This window comes from Etheostoma cragini, chromosome 9 (assembly GCF_013103735.1).
Source record: "Etheostoma cragini isolate CJK2018 chromosome 9, CSU_Ecrag_1.0, whole genome shotgun sequence".
Taxonomy (NCBI): Eukaryota; Metazoa; Chordata; class Actinopteri; order Perciformes; family Percidae; genus Etheostoma; species Etheostoma cragini.
In genome coordinates, this window is record NC_048415.1 from 5,665,895 (window position 1) to 5,683,985 (window position 18,091).

Here is an 18,091-nt window from a genome sequence, read left to right on the forward strand (position 1 = left end):
GGAGCGAGGGGCTGCAGAGGGCGAGATACACAAACACACAAAGTCAAAGGTCCTGCTGGTTGTTGCCTCTGAGGATGTGACTGCTCAGACATGTGTCTAATTATTTTCTTGGCCAACAGAACAGCACATTTGCATCCGGTTTAAAAACAAACACTTTCCTCAGCACCTTCCATTGAAATCAAAGCAGCCTGTTCCTAAAATGATTGCAGGTTTAAAGTAATCGTCAGGCTATGAATGTTTCAATGCTGTAACGTGTAAAAGCCATTTTTCTTTAAACCTTCTAAGAAGCTGTCGGTAGGTTTCATTAGTTGATCCTTGACCTCAGAAGAGATCAGGTGGCCAGGGCACTGCTGTGGAATGTTTCCTCTTGACTGCTTTTCATTTTCTAATTTCAAAGCTCTCAGCAGTTTGAATTCTTGTCATTTTTACCAACTCCAACCCAATGTATCATCTGTTTTTGTGTGTGTGTGTGTGTGTGTAGTCAAGAGTAGAACATATAAAAGTACAGTACAGTTTTTTTCTAGTGATTTATTAATTTTGACATTATTTTAACATCCTGCATTAATATACAACATTATTACACAAGGTGCAGAACCAATCCTGCACTTTGTACATTGATGTTGTCAAGCTAGATATGCCATAACATGCAATAATATGACTTGTTAAGACTTTTTAGACATACTATACTTGACATAATATACTTTGATCTTTTTCGATTATACTATCACACTTTTTTGGACATATTATACTATTATACTATTTTTATTACTTTTTTTCAACATACTATATAGTGATTTTTGTTATCACTTTAAATGCTATATTATGACTTTGTTTAGATATACGACAGGTTTTTGACTTTTTATGACTTATTTCGACATACTATACTTTGACTTTTTTCACATTTTTTTATGTACTATGCTTTGACCTTTTGTGATTATACTAAACTATGACCTTTTTATCGATTCTTTTCCATTATACTTTACTATGACTTTTCATCATGCTGTTCATCATTTTTTTACAATTTGTTTGCCAAACTATACTTTGACTTCCAATGTACTATACTATGTTTTTATTAATTTTTTTGTAACACGATACTATGACTTTTAAATCACTGTTTTGACATACTATATTATGAGTTTTTCATGACTTTTTTACTTTGACTTTTTTTATATACTGTACTATTTTCATTGTACTTTTTTCAACATACTACACCAATATACTATAGACTTACTATATATACTTACTATATACTATAGACTATAGATATTCTATTACTTTTTCGACATACTACATAATGAAGTTTTTTATCACTTTCACTAACATTCTTTCTAAAATGCTATATTATGACTTTTTATGATTTGTTTTCAACATAGTATGCAAAGACCTTTTTAATTATATTATACTATGACTTTCTTCTGACTTTTTCAACATACAGGTACTATGCTTTGACTTTTTAAACCTTATTTTTGAAGTACTATATTGACTTTTTAATCACATTTTTACATACTATACTATGACTGTTTCTGTCACTTTTTTGACTCATAAAACTTTTTTTTTTTTTTCAATTTTTGACATACCATACTTTGACTTTATTCGACATACCCTACTATGACTTTTTAATGTTTTTTTTCTCCAAAAGCTATGTTATGTCTTTTTATGACTATTAGGCATACTATACTTTTTTATGACTTTGCTCGACGTGCTATAGTTTTTTTTTTTTTTTTACAATGTTTTGTGGTACTTCACTGTGATTTTTTCAATACACTATACTATGACTTTTTTCAACATACTACACCCCTATACCATAGACTTTTCTATTAATTTTTCGACATACTACATGATGACATTTTTTTTATCACTTTCACTAAAAAAATTCTAAAATGCTAAATAATGACTTTTTATGATTTGTTTTTGAAATAGTATGCTATGACCTTTTTGGATTATATTATACTATGACTTTCATCTGACTTTTTTCAACATACTGGTACTATACTTACATACTTTTAACGGTATTTTTAAAGTACTATATTGACTTTTTAATCACTTTTTGGACATACTGTACTATGACCTTTTTATCACTTTTTTCAACATATCGGTACTACACTTTGACGATTTTAATAGTATTTTTACATACTATACTATGACTATTTCTGTCACTTTTTTGACGCATTTTTACAAATTTATTTGACATTCTATACTTTGACTTTATTCAACATACCAACATACTATGACTTTTTAATGACTTTTTAATGCTTTTTTTTCTAAAAGCTATATTATGTCTTTTATGACTTTTAGGCATACTATACTTTTTTTATGACTTTGCTCAACAAACTATAGTTGTTGTTTTTTTACAATGTTTTGAGGTACTTCACTGATTTTTTTCAATCTACTATACTATGACTTTTTTATTTTACATTATTGGTATTATTCAGCATTTCAATAAAAGTCATACTAATTAAAATGATTGGCACGTTTCCAACTATTTTCAGTACTTTTTTCAGACATTTGTTTTCTAGTTACTCCAGCCTATAACTATACTATAGATGAGTGTGCTATTTTGGATATTTTCCATTTTTAGTGTTTATATAGGTGAATATTGAGAGGTTTTTTATACAATATCTTGGCATAAACCCAGACCAGGATGCATAGCCTTCAGAGTGGGATCCGTCATCTAACTATCAGTCTATTAGAGCAAAGGAATGGAAAACCCAGGCTCTTCCTATGGAAACGTTTTTAACATACAGTCATCAGTGATGACAAATAGCAATTACACGAAACATTTAATTTGTTGGTTGGAAGTTCACACATACTGTATGTTCACAGTGTGATATTCGAGGGAAGACTTCCACATACAGTATTTAGAAGTGTGCTTTATTGCTTTCTTGTGAGAGCTAGATGAGAAGATCGATACCACTCTTGTGTCAATCTCTTATGAAGTAGTCTCACATTGCCACAGCGCCGTGGATTAAGGTCTTTGTGCTATGCTAAGCGGCTGCTGGCTGTAGCTTCTTGTCTATCCCACAGATGTGTCGTATCATTTTTCTCATCTAACTCTCAGCAAAAAAATCAAATAAGCGTATTTTCCAAAATGTGGAACTACAAAAAAAGAGGCTAGCTAGTAGTCAGTCAGAATCAAGGAGACTTTTCAAGCAACGGCAAACTGAGTTTTACTGCTGACAGCTGGAGAGTGCTCTGCTGACAGGAGGTAGGCGATAGCATAAACTAAAATACCAACTGTGTCGCTCCACTTCCTCTGAGGGGAACAAAGTTATCACTGCGCCTCATTTCAGCATGATGTTACAGGCTGGTTGGAGGATGAATCACTATAAAAGGTGTGCCACCTGCAAGTTTATCTAACCACAGAGGCCCAAATCTTCTCCAATTTGGGCTACAGCAGCTGTCAAGGCTTCTTTTCAGTCTCACCTTTCACATTTTTCTCTCCTATCAAGCGGAGCAAACCCTCACCCTCATCCTGTCCTCATCGGGGGGAGAGGGGGAGAAGTGATGAGCAGCTTGCTTCTGGGAGGGATTAGCCTTATTAAAATGAAATAGTCTAGTCCTGAGTGACAGAGCAATGGAGGTGGAGGAGGAGGGAAGAGGCAGGGAGCGCAAAGGAGAGGGCCTACGTTGTGTGAGGCCCGGCCCCTGAGGATCTGAAGCACCGCTCCTCTGTGTTCTCCTTTGCCCCATTCTTCACTTTCACCTCTAGCTCTCTCCTCATCCCCCCCCCAGCCCTTCCTCGGGTCTGCTCTCTCATCATCACCGCGGTCCAGAACAGACGGATCTGTCAGCGGTGCGTCAAGAGATCTGCCCTAAGGCCCTCAGATGAGCTGCCAAGTACAGGGGCTTGACCCCCCCCCCCCTCTCAAAAAAACACATCAGAAAGTTTTGGACCTTGGTAAAATGTGTTCAATAGCCCTCCTTCTGAAGGCCACTGCATGTATGGAATGTGTGGCCATGGTCACAGCGTAAAGGTTCCCAGATAATTACCTAGGCTTAGTTTGTCCATTTTTATAAGGAGTGAACGTCTAGTATGTACTGGAGAACATTAATCGACCTGAGCCTCTCCGAACTCGACCAATGAAAGATGTACAAAAGGACTGAACCTGCTGAATAAGACTTTGTAATTTGTACCTAAAGACATTGTGGTAATCCTTGTTATCCACAAACCGTGTTTGGGACTGACTCTCATGCTGGCCTAAGAACAAGATACATTTACTCCTTTGGCGATAACATAGAATGTATTAAATGCCCCAAAAAATAGATTTTAAAGCCCAAACTTGGGAATATTTCATATATATATACATATATAGATGTACTAACAGGACTATGAGTCACAACTGTTCCTATTTGAAAGAAATGAGCCTGGAAGTTGTGATAAGACAACATACAGACCTTTCAATTGTACCGATTAACAAATAGCAAAGGCCAATCAGGAGGATGGTGGTTAAAGGCACAGAAACAAAGGTGTTCCTATGAGTGTATCTTAATAAATACGTAGACAATACATCACTCCACTCACACATGTCCTATGTTTAAAACCTTTATATATTCTTTTACAATGAAATAAATTGATCCTTAATTTCTCATCTGAAGCGCCTTCTCTATCTTTGTGAGTGTTTCGGTGTTCTCAGGCTGTTCAGCTTGGCAACCACTTCTTGGTAAACCTGGAGCTGAGCGAGCAAACAGTTCCACATCATGGGAAACAGTAAGGTTTACACAAAGCACAAACAAAAATAGCATGCACCGACTGTCCTTGCTTCCTTCCTTCGGATGTGATTACTGCAGCAGACGACTATGTTGCCTGCATGAAATACTATAGTTTAACACTATACATCTTGATAATTCGATTATTTTAGTTTGACATCACCAACTACTTCACTTTAATGTCACGTAAAGGTCTAATCGCCCCAAACCTTTATTCTCACGGTTAACACTACACTACCAAGGGAAAAAAATCTAAAACAAAGGCTGTGTGTTTTTGTGGTTGGCTGGTTGACTTGCAGCAATGATACACACTCAAAGTTCAGCATGGATTAAGTAACAGGGGGGAGAAGAAGAAGAAGAGGAAAAACGATCTGGTTTCACATGCAGGTGGCTGTCAAGGATGTTTACCTGAAGACACCCATATCTCTTGCTGCTTCCAAATTAGAAATGAACAAAAGTTTAGTTCAGTTCACTCCAGACAGACGGCCTGATATCAAGTGGCGACCCTGACTATCCAAACAGGCGCCATTGTTATTATGTCTACCTCTGTTTTCATATGGGATTTCACTCTTGCTTTTATTGGGGCTGAGAGAACTGCTATGCAAGAAAAACATGGGGGAAGTACTTTACAAATAGGAACCTGAGTCATTTTCCAGATGTTTAAATATGGAATTTGAAAATGTTAAAAATATTACTTATTGTAAGAGTGAATGATTGTTAATCGTGAAATGACCCAAAATAACTAAATACTCTATAATTTGTCACATATTTGGCTCCATCGCCACACAATTCCAGTCTGATGATGCTTAGATGCTTTTTTTGTGGGGAAATAGAAAAAAAGGGCTTCAGGGTGCAGGCAGGTATGTGTACATTCTGTACCCTAGATCTTTCTCATACCTGTTCAAGGCAGCCATAAAAACATGACATGAACCTACAGCAGTGACATCAAACAAAGCTTAAAACCATTTAGTGCTGAAAGGCCGGCGGCTGCTCTGACTTCTCATGCTAGTTGCCAGAGATATGTATCACCTCAGCTGGAGCCGCTTGGGCGCAGCTCCTTTCATGGTCCTGGTTTTAGATCTCGTTTTGGAAAAATACTTTAAAATACATTTAACTGTTTCAGCAAACTGCTTAGGAGTCTACACATTGCTCTTGGATTAGGTGTATTCTGTCACAAATGCTTCTGGTGATGTTGCTTTTTGAGCCACAGTAAAAGTGTTGCCTTCCAGCAGTGGATTTTACTGGATGGCTAAATGCAGCTGTATGCTGGGAATATCCCTGAAGCTGGAAGTCGGTTTGGGAGATTCCCACAAGCCAACAAGGGCAATTCCCCAACTTATTTATCTGTTCTCTGCTGTGGCTGGTTTACAATGCTACCACAGCAAAGAGATAAATCTTCAAAAAATAACACAGAGACCGTTTTTCTGAAGTTAAGGTCAGATTTTCCCATTGGTTTTTATTAAAACAAAGTTTAGAATGGTTTGGGGAAATGTGGCTGCCGTGTCATGTCATTTAAACAAGAGTGATATGATTTGCTAGCCCCATGCAGAATACCATGTGTGTTTTTATAGAGATTTTCATAACAAAGTTTTTATGAATGAATTCCAGGGTCATCTGACTTGGCACGCCCAGATGTATTTTTGGTTCTTTTCACACATATATTTTGTTTTCTTTGTTTGGAAAGCTTTATAATCAGATCTGTGATATCCCATTCCAGTGTTAGGGAAGCTTTAGGTCAAGTGAGTGTTAATGAGCATTTAGTTCTGGACATTCAAGGTGATATTTCAACTTAAGCCCTTAAGCCCTTTGGAAAATGTATTAATTATGTGGTAAAAATGAGAAAATGTCTCTGAGATGAACGCTCAATTATATCCTAGGCAGGTTGTAGCTGAATCCAATGATGCACTTTGTGCCTCTGCCAAAAATAGAAAAAAGAGAACCATGTGAATGTAAAATAATATACTTTATTATGACCATACATTTCTCAGGATCAATACAAAGCACTTTTCTGTTTTATTTAGTGATGCTTTCCATGTGACATACTTTCTCCAGAGGACAAAGAGGACAAGACAAAACGATTAAGCCTCAAAAATGTAACACACACAAAAATGATGCATATATTATGTAAAAGAGAGGCGATAAGGTGGTAGCTGAGCATATGCTAAAACAGACAGGAAGAGTACCAAATATTTAGCCACAGCTTTGGAAAACAACAGAAAGAGTGAATTTCTTTGAGCATCACTCACATGGCTTCCTCATAAAAAAACATCTCAGTCAAATTGAATCTAAGAAGTGTTTGTCGGTAATTTTAAAGGATAATCTAAGTGGTGCTCTCCATTTGGTTTCTATGCTGTAAATGAAGCCCTGGTTGTTTTTGTGTTGCCCAGGCGGACAGATGGTTGGAAAGGAACCCTGCTGGAACTCACTTTCACTAGACCCGCTCAGACTGACAGCAGCAGCCACAGCTTCACCACCATGAAGCAGCAGGACTGTGAACAGATAGCATGCTGGCGGCCGGCGCGTGGACTAACAAATAAAAAGGAAAAATATACCAATAACTGAAAACTACATCAATTGTCCATCTTCAAGCACAATGTAATGCATCTTCTTCCGTCAAACTGGTGTTTAATTCCGCAACTGGGTTTCACAATTGTAACCGTCTGATGTGCTTAGAAAAATAAGAATTTGAAATGGAAAGTTTTGGTAGAGGAAATACTATTATCTATGATAACGAAGAAAATACTGAATATTTTTACAATTTGGAAGTTTCCCAAACAAATCCCTGTTTGCCTTTAAATCCTCTGGGGAAAAGCTTGACTGGTGAAGTCCTCTGTCTAATGGAGGAACAGCGTGATGAACCAACGAGCGTACATCACAAAATAAGTCTTTTTTTACACATAAATATTGAATACAAGGACAGATGGGAAGTAGCCTTGTTAATGTCAGTAAAGCTTTTGACCATGCAACGTTCAGTACCTTAAAAAAAATACAATATTCATATACACAACTTAGTCCAACTGAGTCACAAAACAATGTCAAATATATACACAATGCAATAAAAATAACAATATCACGTTTTCTGCAAGAGCACGATTTTATCATATATTTTACAGCTAAAGTTGTACCATTAGTCCAGCACATTAAGATGTGTACAGGTAGCTTGAAGGGAGGAAAAGCCACTATTACTACAACACTACGAGGTCATCAGAAGTATTTAAATACGCCATTGAAATAGAAGCTGTAAAAAATAATATACTCCGGATACATTTATATAATTATATACATATCGGTTAAATACTGATCTTTCTGAATCCCTGGATTGCTGAAAAGGTCCTTTGTCGATTTAGGCAGCTAGCTAAGTCTTACTAACTGAAGCCCTCTGCTAACAGTCCCCACTGCTGATCTGAAAATTGTGCATTTCACATTTCGGTGTATCTATTTCACGGTTTTGTAAAAAAGCTGGGAGAAGCACAAAGGTGACTGGTTGGTGGTATTTAAAGGAATAGTTTGACATCTTGAGAAAATAGGCTTATTTGCCTTTCTTTGCAGAGAGGTAGAAGATTTGATAGACACTAGCTTGTCTTAGTATAGCATAAGGATCTTGTCCAAATGCAAAGATTAATTCAACACAATGGTATGTGTTAATTAGTGAGTTTTAGAAGTGCTGGTAACTTGTTACTTGTTTTACTTTCGGACCAAACTAGACTAGCTGTTTCCCCTTGCTTCCAGTCTTTAAAGCAACACTAAAGCACTTTTCCTGCTTTGGTCCCCCGACAGGTTGGAAGCGGAATTGTTCATTACATTACATTATGCAAGCTTGCCAGATCGGGTAACGGATCTGTAGTTCAACTGAGACATTACGAAAGCTGTACTGGACAATTCTACTTCCATCTTGTAAGGGGGACTAATGCGGGAAAAGTGCTTTAGTGTTGCTTTAATGTTTAACTAAGATAAGCTAAGCTAAGAATCTTATATATACTAACTAATTTAAGAATGGTAGGCTATCAATCTTCTCATCTACTCTTGGCAAAAAAGTGAATAAGGTAATTTCCCAAAGGTTGGACTATTCTCTTAGGGTTAAAGTGAATATGATGCCACATACAAGACATTTTCTGTTATTAGTTTCCTGCTTATGATTAAATACATCTCTACTGTACACCTTTCTGTTAACAGAGATCAGATTATTATTAGTATTATTATTGTTAAGTTATAAACCTTTTCTTGTATCTAATTCTGACAGGTGTGGGTATGCCTGTACATGGGCGTCTAAACATGTCAATCAAAGCATAACGCAAATACATTTTAAGCCATATTCTTATTTATCTTTAAGAAGTTTCAGTGGTGGCTATTTCACCCTCAACTCAGTCCACAGTCCCTATTATTTACTGCATGACGTAAAATGACAATCTACACTACTGCCTGCCTCATAAGTGCATTGTTGTTGTACAATATTTAGTGTTTCATACCTCAAAACAAAAGCTCTCTGCTGCCTTAAAAAAGAAATCAATCCTCAAACAGAATGTCCATCCATTCCTCACGTGATCATGGTTTGTGTTACTAATCATTGTTTACATGCTCAGAAAAAGATGGTAGAAGCTAGATACTCTGAGGTTTTCCATTCAGCATTAGAGATTAATGTTCTGGTTCAATAAAAATACTGGATTTAATTTTTTCCAATGCCAAAAATGATAGACGGCCTTGACTGTAGAACCAACATGTTGTTTTTTCTTTTAAATTATTGTAATGACCAAATTACATATTTTTGTTAGAAACAGTTGTAAAAGGCCCACTACAGTTCTTATTTTTTCCAACCACCGCATAGATTTTAAAGTGTCCAATGTCCAAATGTTTCATCACCTTTCCAATAAAATACTTATGGGGGAGGCACTGTTATATTTTGGTATGGAATGGCCAATGTAAAAAAGTGTCTATCAGTAACTTTGCTCCACAAATGTTAACATCAGCATTACCACTGAAAAGTTAGTATAAATAGAGCCCCATGGTATGCAGGGTGGATTAGGACCTGCTCCAAAACATTATATATACTTCAGCCGTTTTCAATGTAGAATCAAATCTTCGTAACATCATAGAGGTTATCCTATTGGTTGTCAACACTATTAAAATCACATGAGGGAATGCATTTTATTTCAGGGTGGATTTTCCTCTTGACGTACCACCTTCACACAATTAAGGCACCTTTTAAACCCCTGAGGGGTCAATGGGTTCTTCTAATAAGAAGAGAAGCAACAATAACAACATGGAACACAGAACCAGACTAAAACAGACCAACAACATAAAGTAAGACAGCCAATAAAATGAAAGGAATGTCTATGGGTAGGGTACAGAGTGCCCTGTTACACATCTTCTCATCCTTTAGGTTTTTACAGCAGCACCGCGCTTGCATCACAGGATCTCCATGGGAACACTGTGGATGTATCCTGAAGCACCTTAATCGGTAAAGAAGGTCTTCTCCAAACCCCATCAGTCCATATGAGTGTGAGTGGAAATATGTGTGTGTGTGTAACTGTAGTAGGAGTCAGTATCCAACATTGACCTTGTTCTTGTTGAGCTCTCGCTCCAGGTTTCCTATCAGAGTGTCGATGCTCTCCTGCAGGTCTCTCAGGTTGACCCTGTTGCTTAGCACGGGGCTGATATCCTGGATCTTCATGTAAGCCTGGTAGGTGTGCTCTTTGGGCAGACGAGGGGGAAGGATGTGGTCGCACACCCTCTCCTCCTCCTTGTCCTCTATGTTCTGCCCATTGCCCGAACCATCACTCTCTACTTGCTCCTCCTCCTCCTGCTCCTCCTCCTCTTCTTCTCTTTCCTCCTCCTTCACCGCCTCCTCTTTCCGAGGTTGCTCCTGCTCAGCAGGATCAGACACGGGGCTCGGAACCATCTGTCCCTTATCTTCCTCAGCATCCTCAGGATTCTCCTGGGCCTCCTCAGCTGCCTCTGAATCCTCGGAGGGCACGTCGTCATAGTCCGCCTCCTCTTTGCTAGGAGGCAGCAGAATATCACAAGGGAAGTAGCTCTCTCCGCAGCCGCTCCAGTCACCGGCATAGCGGTTGCTGGGGCTGTCCAAGCGTCCCGGTCTGGGCCGCAGAACGCCCGCCATCTCCGCTTCAGAGAGGTTCAGGACCTGGGGGCGCTCTTTTCTCCGCCGTATGGGAGGAGCTGTCAGCAGGTCAGATGAGGCCGGAGCCAAAGAAGCTGCAGGGGGCTGGGAGGAGGACCGGCCATGTGGGTCCACAACTTGAGAAACAGAAGACAAAAAAAATGGCATAAGACAGGCAGAGTTAATCAAATGTATAGAGGGCTTTTGACATGATATCCTTAAAGAAATGGTTCCACATTTGGGAAATACACTTTTTTGTTTTATCCGCCTAGAGTTAAATGAGAAGATCAAAACTACTCTGTATTCTAAATATGTGGCAACAGCCAGAAGCTTGATAGCTTAGCTTAGCATAAAGACTGAAAGCAGGGGGAGACATCTAAGGGTGGAATTTATTTACCTTTTGGAAAGAATACTTTGCAACATCCCTACATATTTAGTTCACACAAATTACAAAAAATAAAATAAAATTCTCAACTACCTCTTGGTATCTATACGTGCAGATATTTATGGTTTTATTAGCCTATATTTTGAGATATCCGTCTCACTAATTTAACCGCCAACTATTTATTTGGTAGAGGGTAGTTCAAGTAAAAACTCTTCACAGTGATGTTTGGATAATCCTGAGTGTTGCTTATGTATGGTCACATTGCTGCTTTAGCTATTTTGTTTTACCTTTTCAATGCTTTAAATGCTACAAACAAACTTCCAGGAATCTTAAAATAAAAGCACAAAACCAAAACTATCTGCAGAGCAACACATCACTATGCATTAGGGACAAAATATATTCATTTTTTGCAATTTGGTTGAACTGACCCTTTAAGTCCTCCTTTGGTTAACTTCATGGTTAAAAATGGCATTAAAAACATTCTGCGAAAACAGCAATCCTTTTTTTGTAACACAACTGACCCCACAGGTTTATCTGTATTAACTTCTATTGGGGCAACATTAGGTATGTGGATAATCCAGCAATAAACTCATTAAGTTGTGGGAGCCCTGATATTAACCCTGCCAAAATAATCAAACATGCCATGCTGTGTTAAAGTGAGACACACACATGCTGAAGTCACACCACCACACTCTGTGACTCTAATGCCATCCTTCTGTAATATTTGTTAGCAACTGTTGACTAACCCAAACTTAAAAATTAACTAAACTAGACCCTGTTTGGACATTATGAAACAATCCTCTGACTGTGCAACAAAAGTGCGAACAGCGAGCACTCCAACACAACCAGCCCAGTCCGGTTACCTGTCTGTCTTTATCTCTGTGTACCTACACTTGTTGTCACCAATAGCTCTCCCTTACTGGATTGGAAAGGAACAAAAAAAAAAAGTTAAAAGTTATGGCTATAAGAGTTACAATAGGGTACAAAAATGTACGACTATTTATTTATTTATATCATGACTCCATTTCATATATCAGGAGTGGCAGATGCTGATACAGTATTTATGTGCAGCGATTGCATGCCTTGCAATTCTCCTGAGGCTAAAGACTCAAGCGATTAACACCTGAAACAAACATAAATTATCGTCCTTTAAGAGACAACATGTTATTTAATTTCAGACATGAGTCACTGATGAGACAATTTAAGTTATTAGCTGTCAGCAGAGAAAATTGAGGCAGGAAGCAAAGAAAAATACTGCTTCTATGTGCCGATTTTCTCCCTTATCCCTGTACACAAGTACAATAACAAGAGCCTAATACACACACATACATACACACACGCACGCACGCGCACGCACACACACACTTTGGCCAGTCTAACCATCTGCCCACACATACAGTTGTCAAACTACATAATTCACAGGAACACCCCCTCAGCCCCTTCAACACACATATGCTCATGCTCTCTCACACTACCTGCAAATAGTGTCACTAGTGTTAGATGCCCCTGCATTTGCCCAAAGACAAGCACACTTTAGGCCTGAGCAACAATGCCTTGGAGGGTTGAGTATGTGTGTGAGAGGCGTGAACAGGCGGCTTAAAATATGCCATAATGATTGTGAAATGTTAGGGTAAAGACTCAGGGGCTGAGGTCTTAGGTTAAGACTGGAATGTCTTTAATTATAGCCCAGGCATCCTACACTCTGAGCTAGGGAAGTGGACAGAATTGAGATGGCATTGAGGGTGTAAAAGAAGGCTTGATCCTGGACTGAGAGTTTTGTCAAGGTTATTACAGATTATCATAGGCAGTAGCTGCGTGACATCAGTTGCAGATAGGAAAGCAGAACAAGTGCATGTTTTTACTGAAGATTAAAAACTATTTCCTACAGACCACTTGATCCCCTCTCCCTCCTCTATTGTCAACATATATGTTCTTTCCTCTAAAAGAAAAACATGTTATCACTTTTTTTGTTTCTTCTTTTGGAATTCCACTTGTACTTCACCAGACTACCTGCAATTACGGGATTCACAGATGCTGACTTATTCACGATACTCTCTGTGTGTTTCTTCCTCAGTTGATGAAAGGAGGGTAGAGGGGGCTCAACGTCAGCCGTTTACACCAAATTGGTTTAATGTGGGTGTCTGAGGATGCAGTTAAATTCACTCGGAAAAACAGCTTTCTTTGAATGAAGATACAGAAGGCAGGCTTAGTTTTGGATTGATGACTGTGCATATTTAATGCTGGATTTAAATGGATTTTCAAACAGTCTCATAATCACCTCAATGTTTACAAAAATGCTAATAACCAACAGAGAAACACAACTGCCAACTACAGTAATAAGGTTATGTCCTAATAGCAGTAGCAGGATTTTTACATTATCTTTTCAACCTGTTTGGTTGAAGGTGCCCTGCCACACGCATTTCATGACTTTGTGGTAATGTCTGAAGTTCTACCATGGACTCTGTACATATTTTATGGAAGAAATGCCTTGGTTTCCTTGTTTCAAGGCATTCTAGTGTGGTGTAGAAAGCCTGCAGGAAGACAGCTTAATTTGTGACAGTTGTCATTAATATTCAACGAGCTACGCTTCTTGACTCTGATTGGCTAACAGCTAGCCAATGAGAGCCTTGCTATCAGTAGCCTTTACCCAGTGCAACAGGGCGAGCTCACGAATAGTAATGAGCTCCGGCAACATGACGTCAGACTGACCAGCTTTTGCAACTGGTCTGATTTCTCCACTTATTTCTTTTCAGTGGCTAGAGCTGACAGAAGAGGTAGCAGTTATTTTTTACATTCACGACATAACACAAACACGTATGGACCTAACATATTTCAAAAAATGTGTGTAGCAGGGCACTTTTAAAATCCGACAGAAGCTAAGATTTAAACTGCACCCCAGCAGCCACGGGGTGGCTCACACATTGATTAGAGATGTAGTGAACACATGATTTAAAAATCAATCAAATTAAATTAGTTACTGTGACTAATACAAATGTTCCTCCGCCTGCAGCTCTTTTTTAATCATTCTCAACTCCCTCCTGACAAATCATTGGATCCCTTTATATCTCACACTGAGCAGACAGCTGCAGCTGGCAGAGAGCAGCTGTGCAGGCAGACAGAAGACCTGTTTGGGAGTGAAGCTAGTTCTGGGTGTCTGTCCTTGATTGGTGATTTATCTTAAGGCAGGGCGCCACGCCTCAAAAGTTTGGTTTACGTTGGGGCTTACTGACTTGGCTCGGATTGGCTCGGATTGGCTCAGTCGGCCGTGATGAAGCATTCTGTGGAAAGTTTCATCTCTGAGGAGCCAACAGATGGTGGCCATTGGCTATCAGCTGTACTTGTGCCACTGGTGGATAACCTCAAGGATCAAAACAGCCCAGCCCTTTGTAGAGCTGAGCCGCAAAGCTGGCACTGATTTGTACAAGACCTCGAGCATGAAGAGCCAGAGGCTGGTACACAATATACATACAGATGTACTGATGTAAAAAAACAATGTGTTTCAAACCAGAATACCCGGTAGACCTTTAGGAAAATATTCTGCAATTTAACAATCGCTTACCAGGCCAGAGCTGCAGCAGGTAGTGCAGGACTTCGATGTGTTTTTTGAAGTGCAGCGCGCTGGCCAGCTCCTCAGAGTCAATGAAGACTCGGTTTGTGTGGCAGGATGCCTCCTGACGCTGGCTGAGCAGCACCGGGCCAAAACACACCGCAAGGTTCTGACATGTCATCTTGTTCACTTCCTGGCAGGACGCTACCAACTTCAGGTGGTCAAGAAGCTTCTGCAGTGTCACCTGATGCACACACGCGCACATACACATACACATACACACACACACACACACACACACGTAAACACACACACACACACACACACACACACACACACACACACACACACACACACACACACACACACACACACACACACACAGACATGTTATTATTATGATTAGTAGTTGTAGTAATACCACTGGCAGAAACAGAGCTGCACTGCAAAATCTACTTTAACAAGCTATGTGTAGCAGTAAAATGCTAGAAATGCAAAAAGGTTTTAACAAACAAGGCAATATTTTAAGATAATCCTACATTGCTATCCATTGTTGTACTTACTCACGTAGATTTTAATATATGTTACAAAGCAGGAAATCTAGATCTTTTTGCTTGGGACAACAAGGGAGAACCCTTACATTATTATTCCTCATGGGAAAAATGGGGAAGGTTTCTAAAAAACTATAAAAAAAAAGAAAGAAGAATATTGGCCAATATGTTTATTACTATACTATATTCTACTATTCATTCTACTATGAATTTAATTTTGTGTCATTTATGATTAATCTGAAAATAGTGGACACGGAATGGTGTAGAGAAAACTATACTGGTAAATGCTTGTGGATGGTATGCCACCACTAATATCCCCCTGATGTAAAAGTCTATATAACAGAAGTTAAACAGTAGTGATATGTAGCATTATTATCATGACCATCATTATCTGTGCCACAATTATCCCTTTCACAAACACGTCTGTGACCATATTCCAGCACTATGAAGACTTTCAGAGCCAGCGGGGAGATGTACAGTTTGACGTCCTCACCCTTTCCACATCTGGCAGGTTGTCCAGCAAGCTGACGGTGTGCTCCGAGTCAGCCTGGTCGTTCTCGCAGCCCGCTGCTCCTATCCGCAAAGGCCTTGTGGCCATGGCCTCCAACACTGCCTCATACAGGTTCTTGGTGATCAGAGGGTAGGGTAGCTCCCGTAGGTAGTCCTTCAGTACACCTAAGACGTGAAAGAGAATAGAGCATCAGGTAAACTGCTGCAGCAAGGTAGTGAATGGATGTTAAATTTATCAGTCAATATCTGTAATGAAGTTATTTGCAGCATATCAGTTTTCCCACACACAAAAAAACAGATAGCTTTAAAGGTTCAATATTATAAAAAAGTGAGATTTCCAAGTCTTTTTGTGAATCCAAAGCGGGTCGAGGTGCTGTATAATTACTGTGAAAGAATCAAAGTATTAAAGAAACGGGCGCTCAAATTATTAGACCTTTACTACCTGAAAAATCCCTATGAAGAGTTGTCATTGAGAATTGAAAGTCTTTCATTTTTTCTCTCTCTTTTACACCACTAAACCTGGCGCTAGGTCTTGGCTGCAAATTAAGGTCCCATTGTTTCAACCGGTGACCCTGTGGCGTCCGCTGAGATACCTGACGCCTAGTGTCGGGAGTGACTTGGCAGCCAAAAAGTGGTGGTGGTGGGGGGGCCTGTTGTCTGTGACAGCATATTGACACCTGTGATTCAGAAAAAAACTACAGAAAAACATGAAACCCACGCTGTCTGTCTCCACTAAGCCCCTGAAATATAGCTGCCATGTTTTTTCATCAGATGAGGACGAGGACGGGAATAAGCAAGGCTCTGTGACAGCTCTTTGTGGTGAGGGTCTGCTCTCTTTGCCCTTGGCATGAAGCTGGATCAGTTTTCCGAGACAGCTTGGGGCTGGGGCTGTGTGTGTGTGTGTGTATATATTTATATGTGTGTGTGTAAAGAGGAACGCTATATCATATAAGTTTAAAAGACTAATAGAATGATAAAATCACCTTCAAATGAAGCATGCTGTTGATCCAAACATTCAGCGATGCAAAGGACCCATAAGTGTCTGCTGTCCCAAATGCAACTTTAAGAGTACTTCAGGGATTCAACATTGTTTGTTCACAACAAAATGTTTGACAGACTTTTATGACAGAAGACTAACAAGCAGCAGGTATGAAGCCTGTGAGCCATTTCAAGCAGTTCATGTGTGTTGTGCTGCTGCAAACCCAATGTGTAATACTGTACTCAACATACACTAATTCACCCACACTGAATCCAAATTTCCAACACACTCAATGCAATTAAGCAGTTTTGTTCTGCAACGCTGCTGCTTCTTGAACATTTCAGAAGCAAGCTCACCTGCACACAGTCCAATCATTTTGCTTCAAGGTGGCTTTGTTTGTTTGATTGGCTTTGGTAAAGTCATGCAGCTATGGCTGCTTGTGTTCCACAACCTAGTGTTTCTGCCACTTATCTTATCAGCTGTTAGCCTCAAACATGCATTTTAAGCCAGCATAAGAGATTTCCTGCCTTTGTTGTCCACACCTATGGAACTTGGCGACTCTATCCAAAAGGCTTATTTTCTACTGAGATGCCAGAGATTGCTGCTTTCTACACCAAGTGCTTGTGCTAACATGCTTATCATTTAATGTCTTGGATCTGTTTGGGTTTTGTGTGTTTGACAGTATCCATGTGCTATACTGCTGCAGTAGAGTTATATTTCACAGAAAGGCAGTGTGTTTACTTTTCATCATATTACTCCTAAACAGCCAATTTTTTTTTAATGGTTTACAGTTCTACTGCACTCAGTTGAGCTCATTGCTATCCAAGCTCATACCCATGCACTGAATATGTTGATAAAGATGAACGACAATCATGTGTTGACTTGTTTATGAATTGTTGAAATGCTGAATTGTTTTAATGTTGGCTCTCTGAAGATTATCCAATGAGCTAAAGAGATCCAAATAAAAAAAAACATGTTCTGCTTATAAACATAAAATAATATTAGATAATTGTTTGCTTTGATAATTGTTAGCCATTAATATTTGTTATTTTAACATAGTTACTTTAATATTTATCTTCTGCATAGCCAACATGCCTTATCATCAATCAGTTGAATAGCTGGATATAGATTTGCTATATAATGTTTGGTGCATAGCAGGTGTCAGTAAACTGCAAGAAGATGAATAAATACAAAATCCCTTTGCACCACTATGGTGTAACAATTCTTGCAATAGATTGCTTCTAGAGAGCAGAACAAATGTATATTTGAGTGTAAAAGCAGGTAAAAAAAACATTTG

General features: G+C 38.9%; 1 protein-coding gene across 3 annotated transcripts in view; it reads right to left on the reverse strand.

Annotated features, from left to right (window-relative positions):
- Positions 1–8,825: 8,825 nt before the first annotated feature.
- syde2 (synapse defective 1, Rho GTPase, homolog 2 (C. elegans)) overlaps positions 8,826–18,091 on the reverse strand; it is a 45,838-nt gene continuing 36,572 nt past the window's right edge. For 2 of the 3 annotated variants that reach the window (XM_034881054.1, XM_034881056.1), the window contains exons 6-8: positions 15,799–15,980; positions 14,767–14,998; positions 8,826–10,959 (exon numbers count right to left, since the gene is read on the reverse strand). In XM_034881054.1, coding sequence (XP_034736945.1) covers positions 10,244–10,959; positions 14,767–14,998; positions 15,799–15,980 — 1,130 coding nt within the window. In that variant the 3' untranslated portion in view covers positions 8,826–10,243. Of the gene's footprint in view, positions 10,960–12,070; positions 12,127–14,766; positions 14,999–15,798; positions 15,981–18,091 lie in introns of all 3 variants that reach the window. The other variant, XM_034881055.1, reaches the window with a different exon arrangement.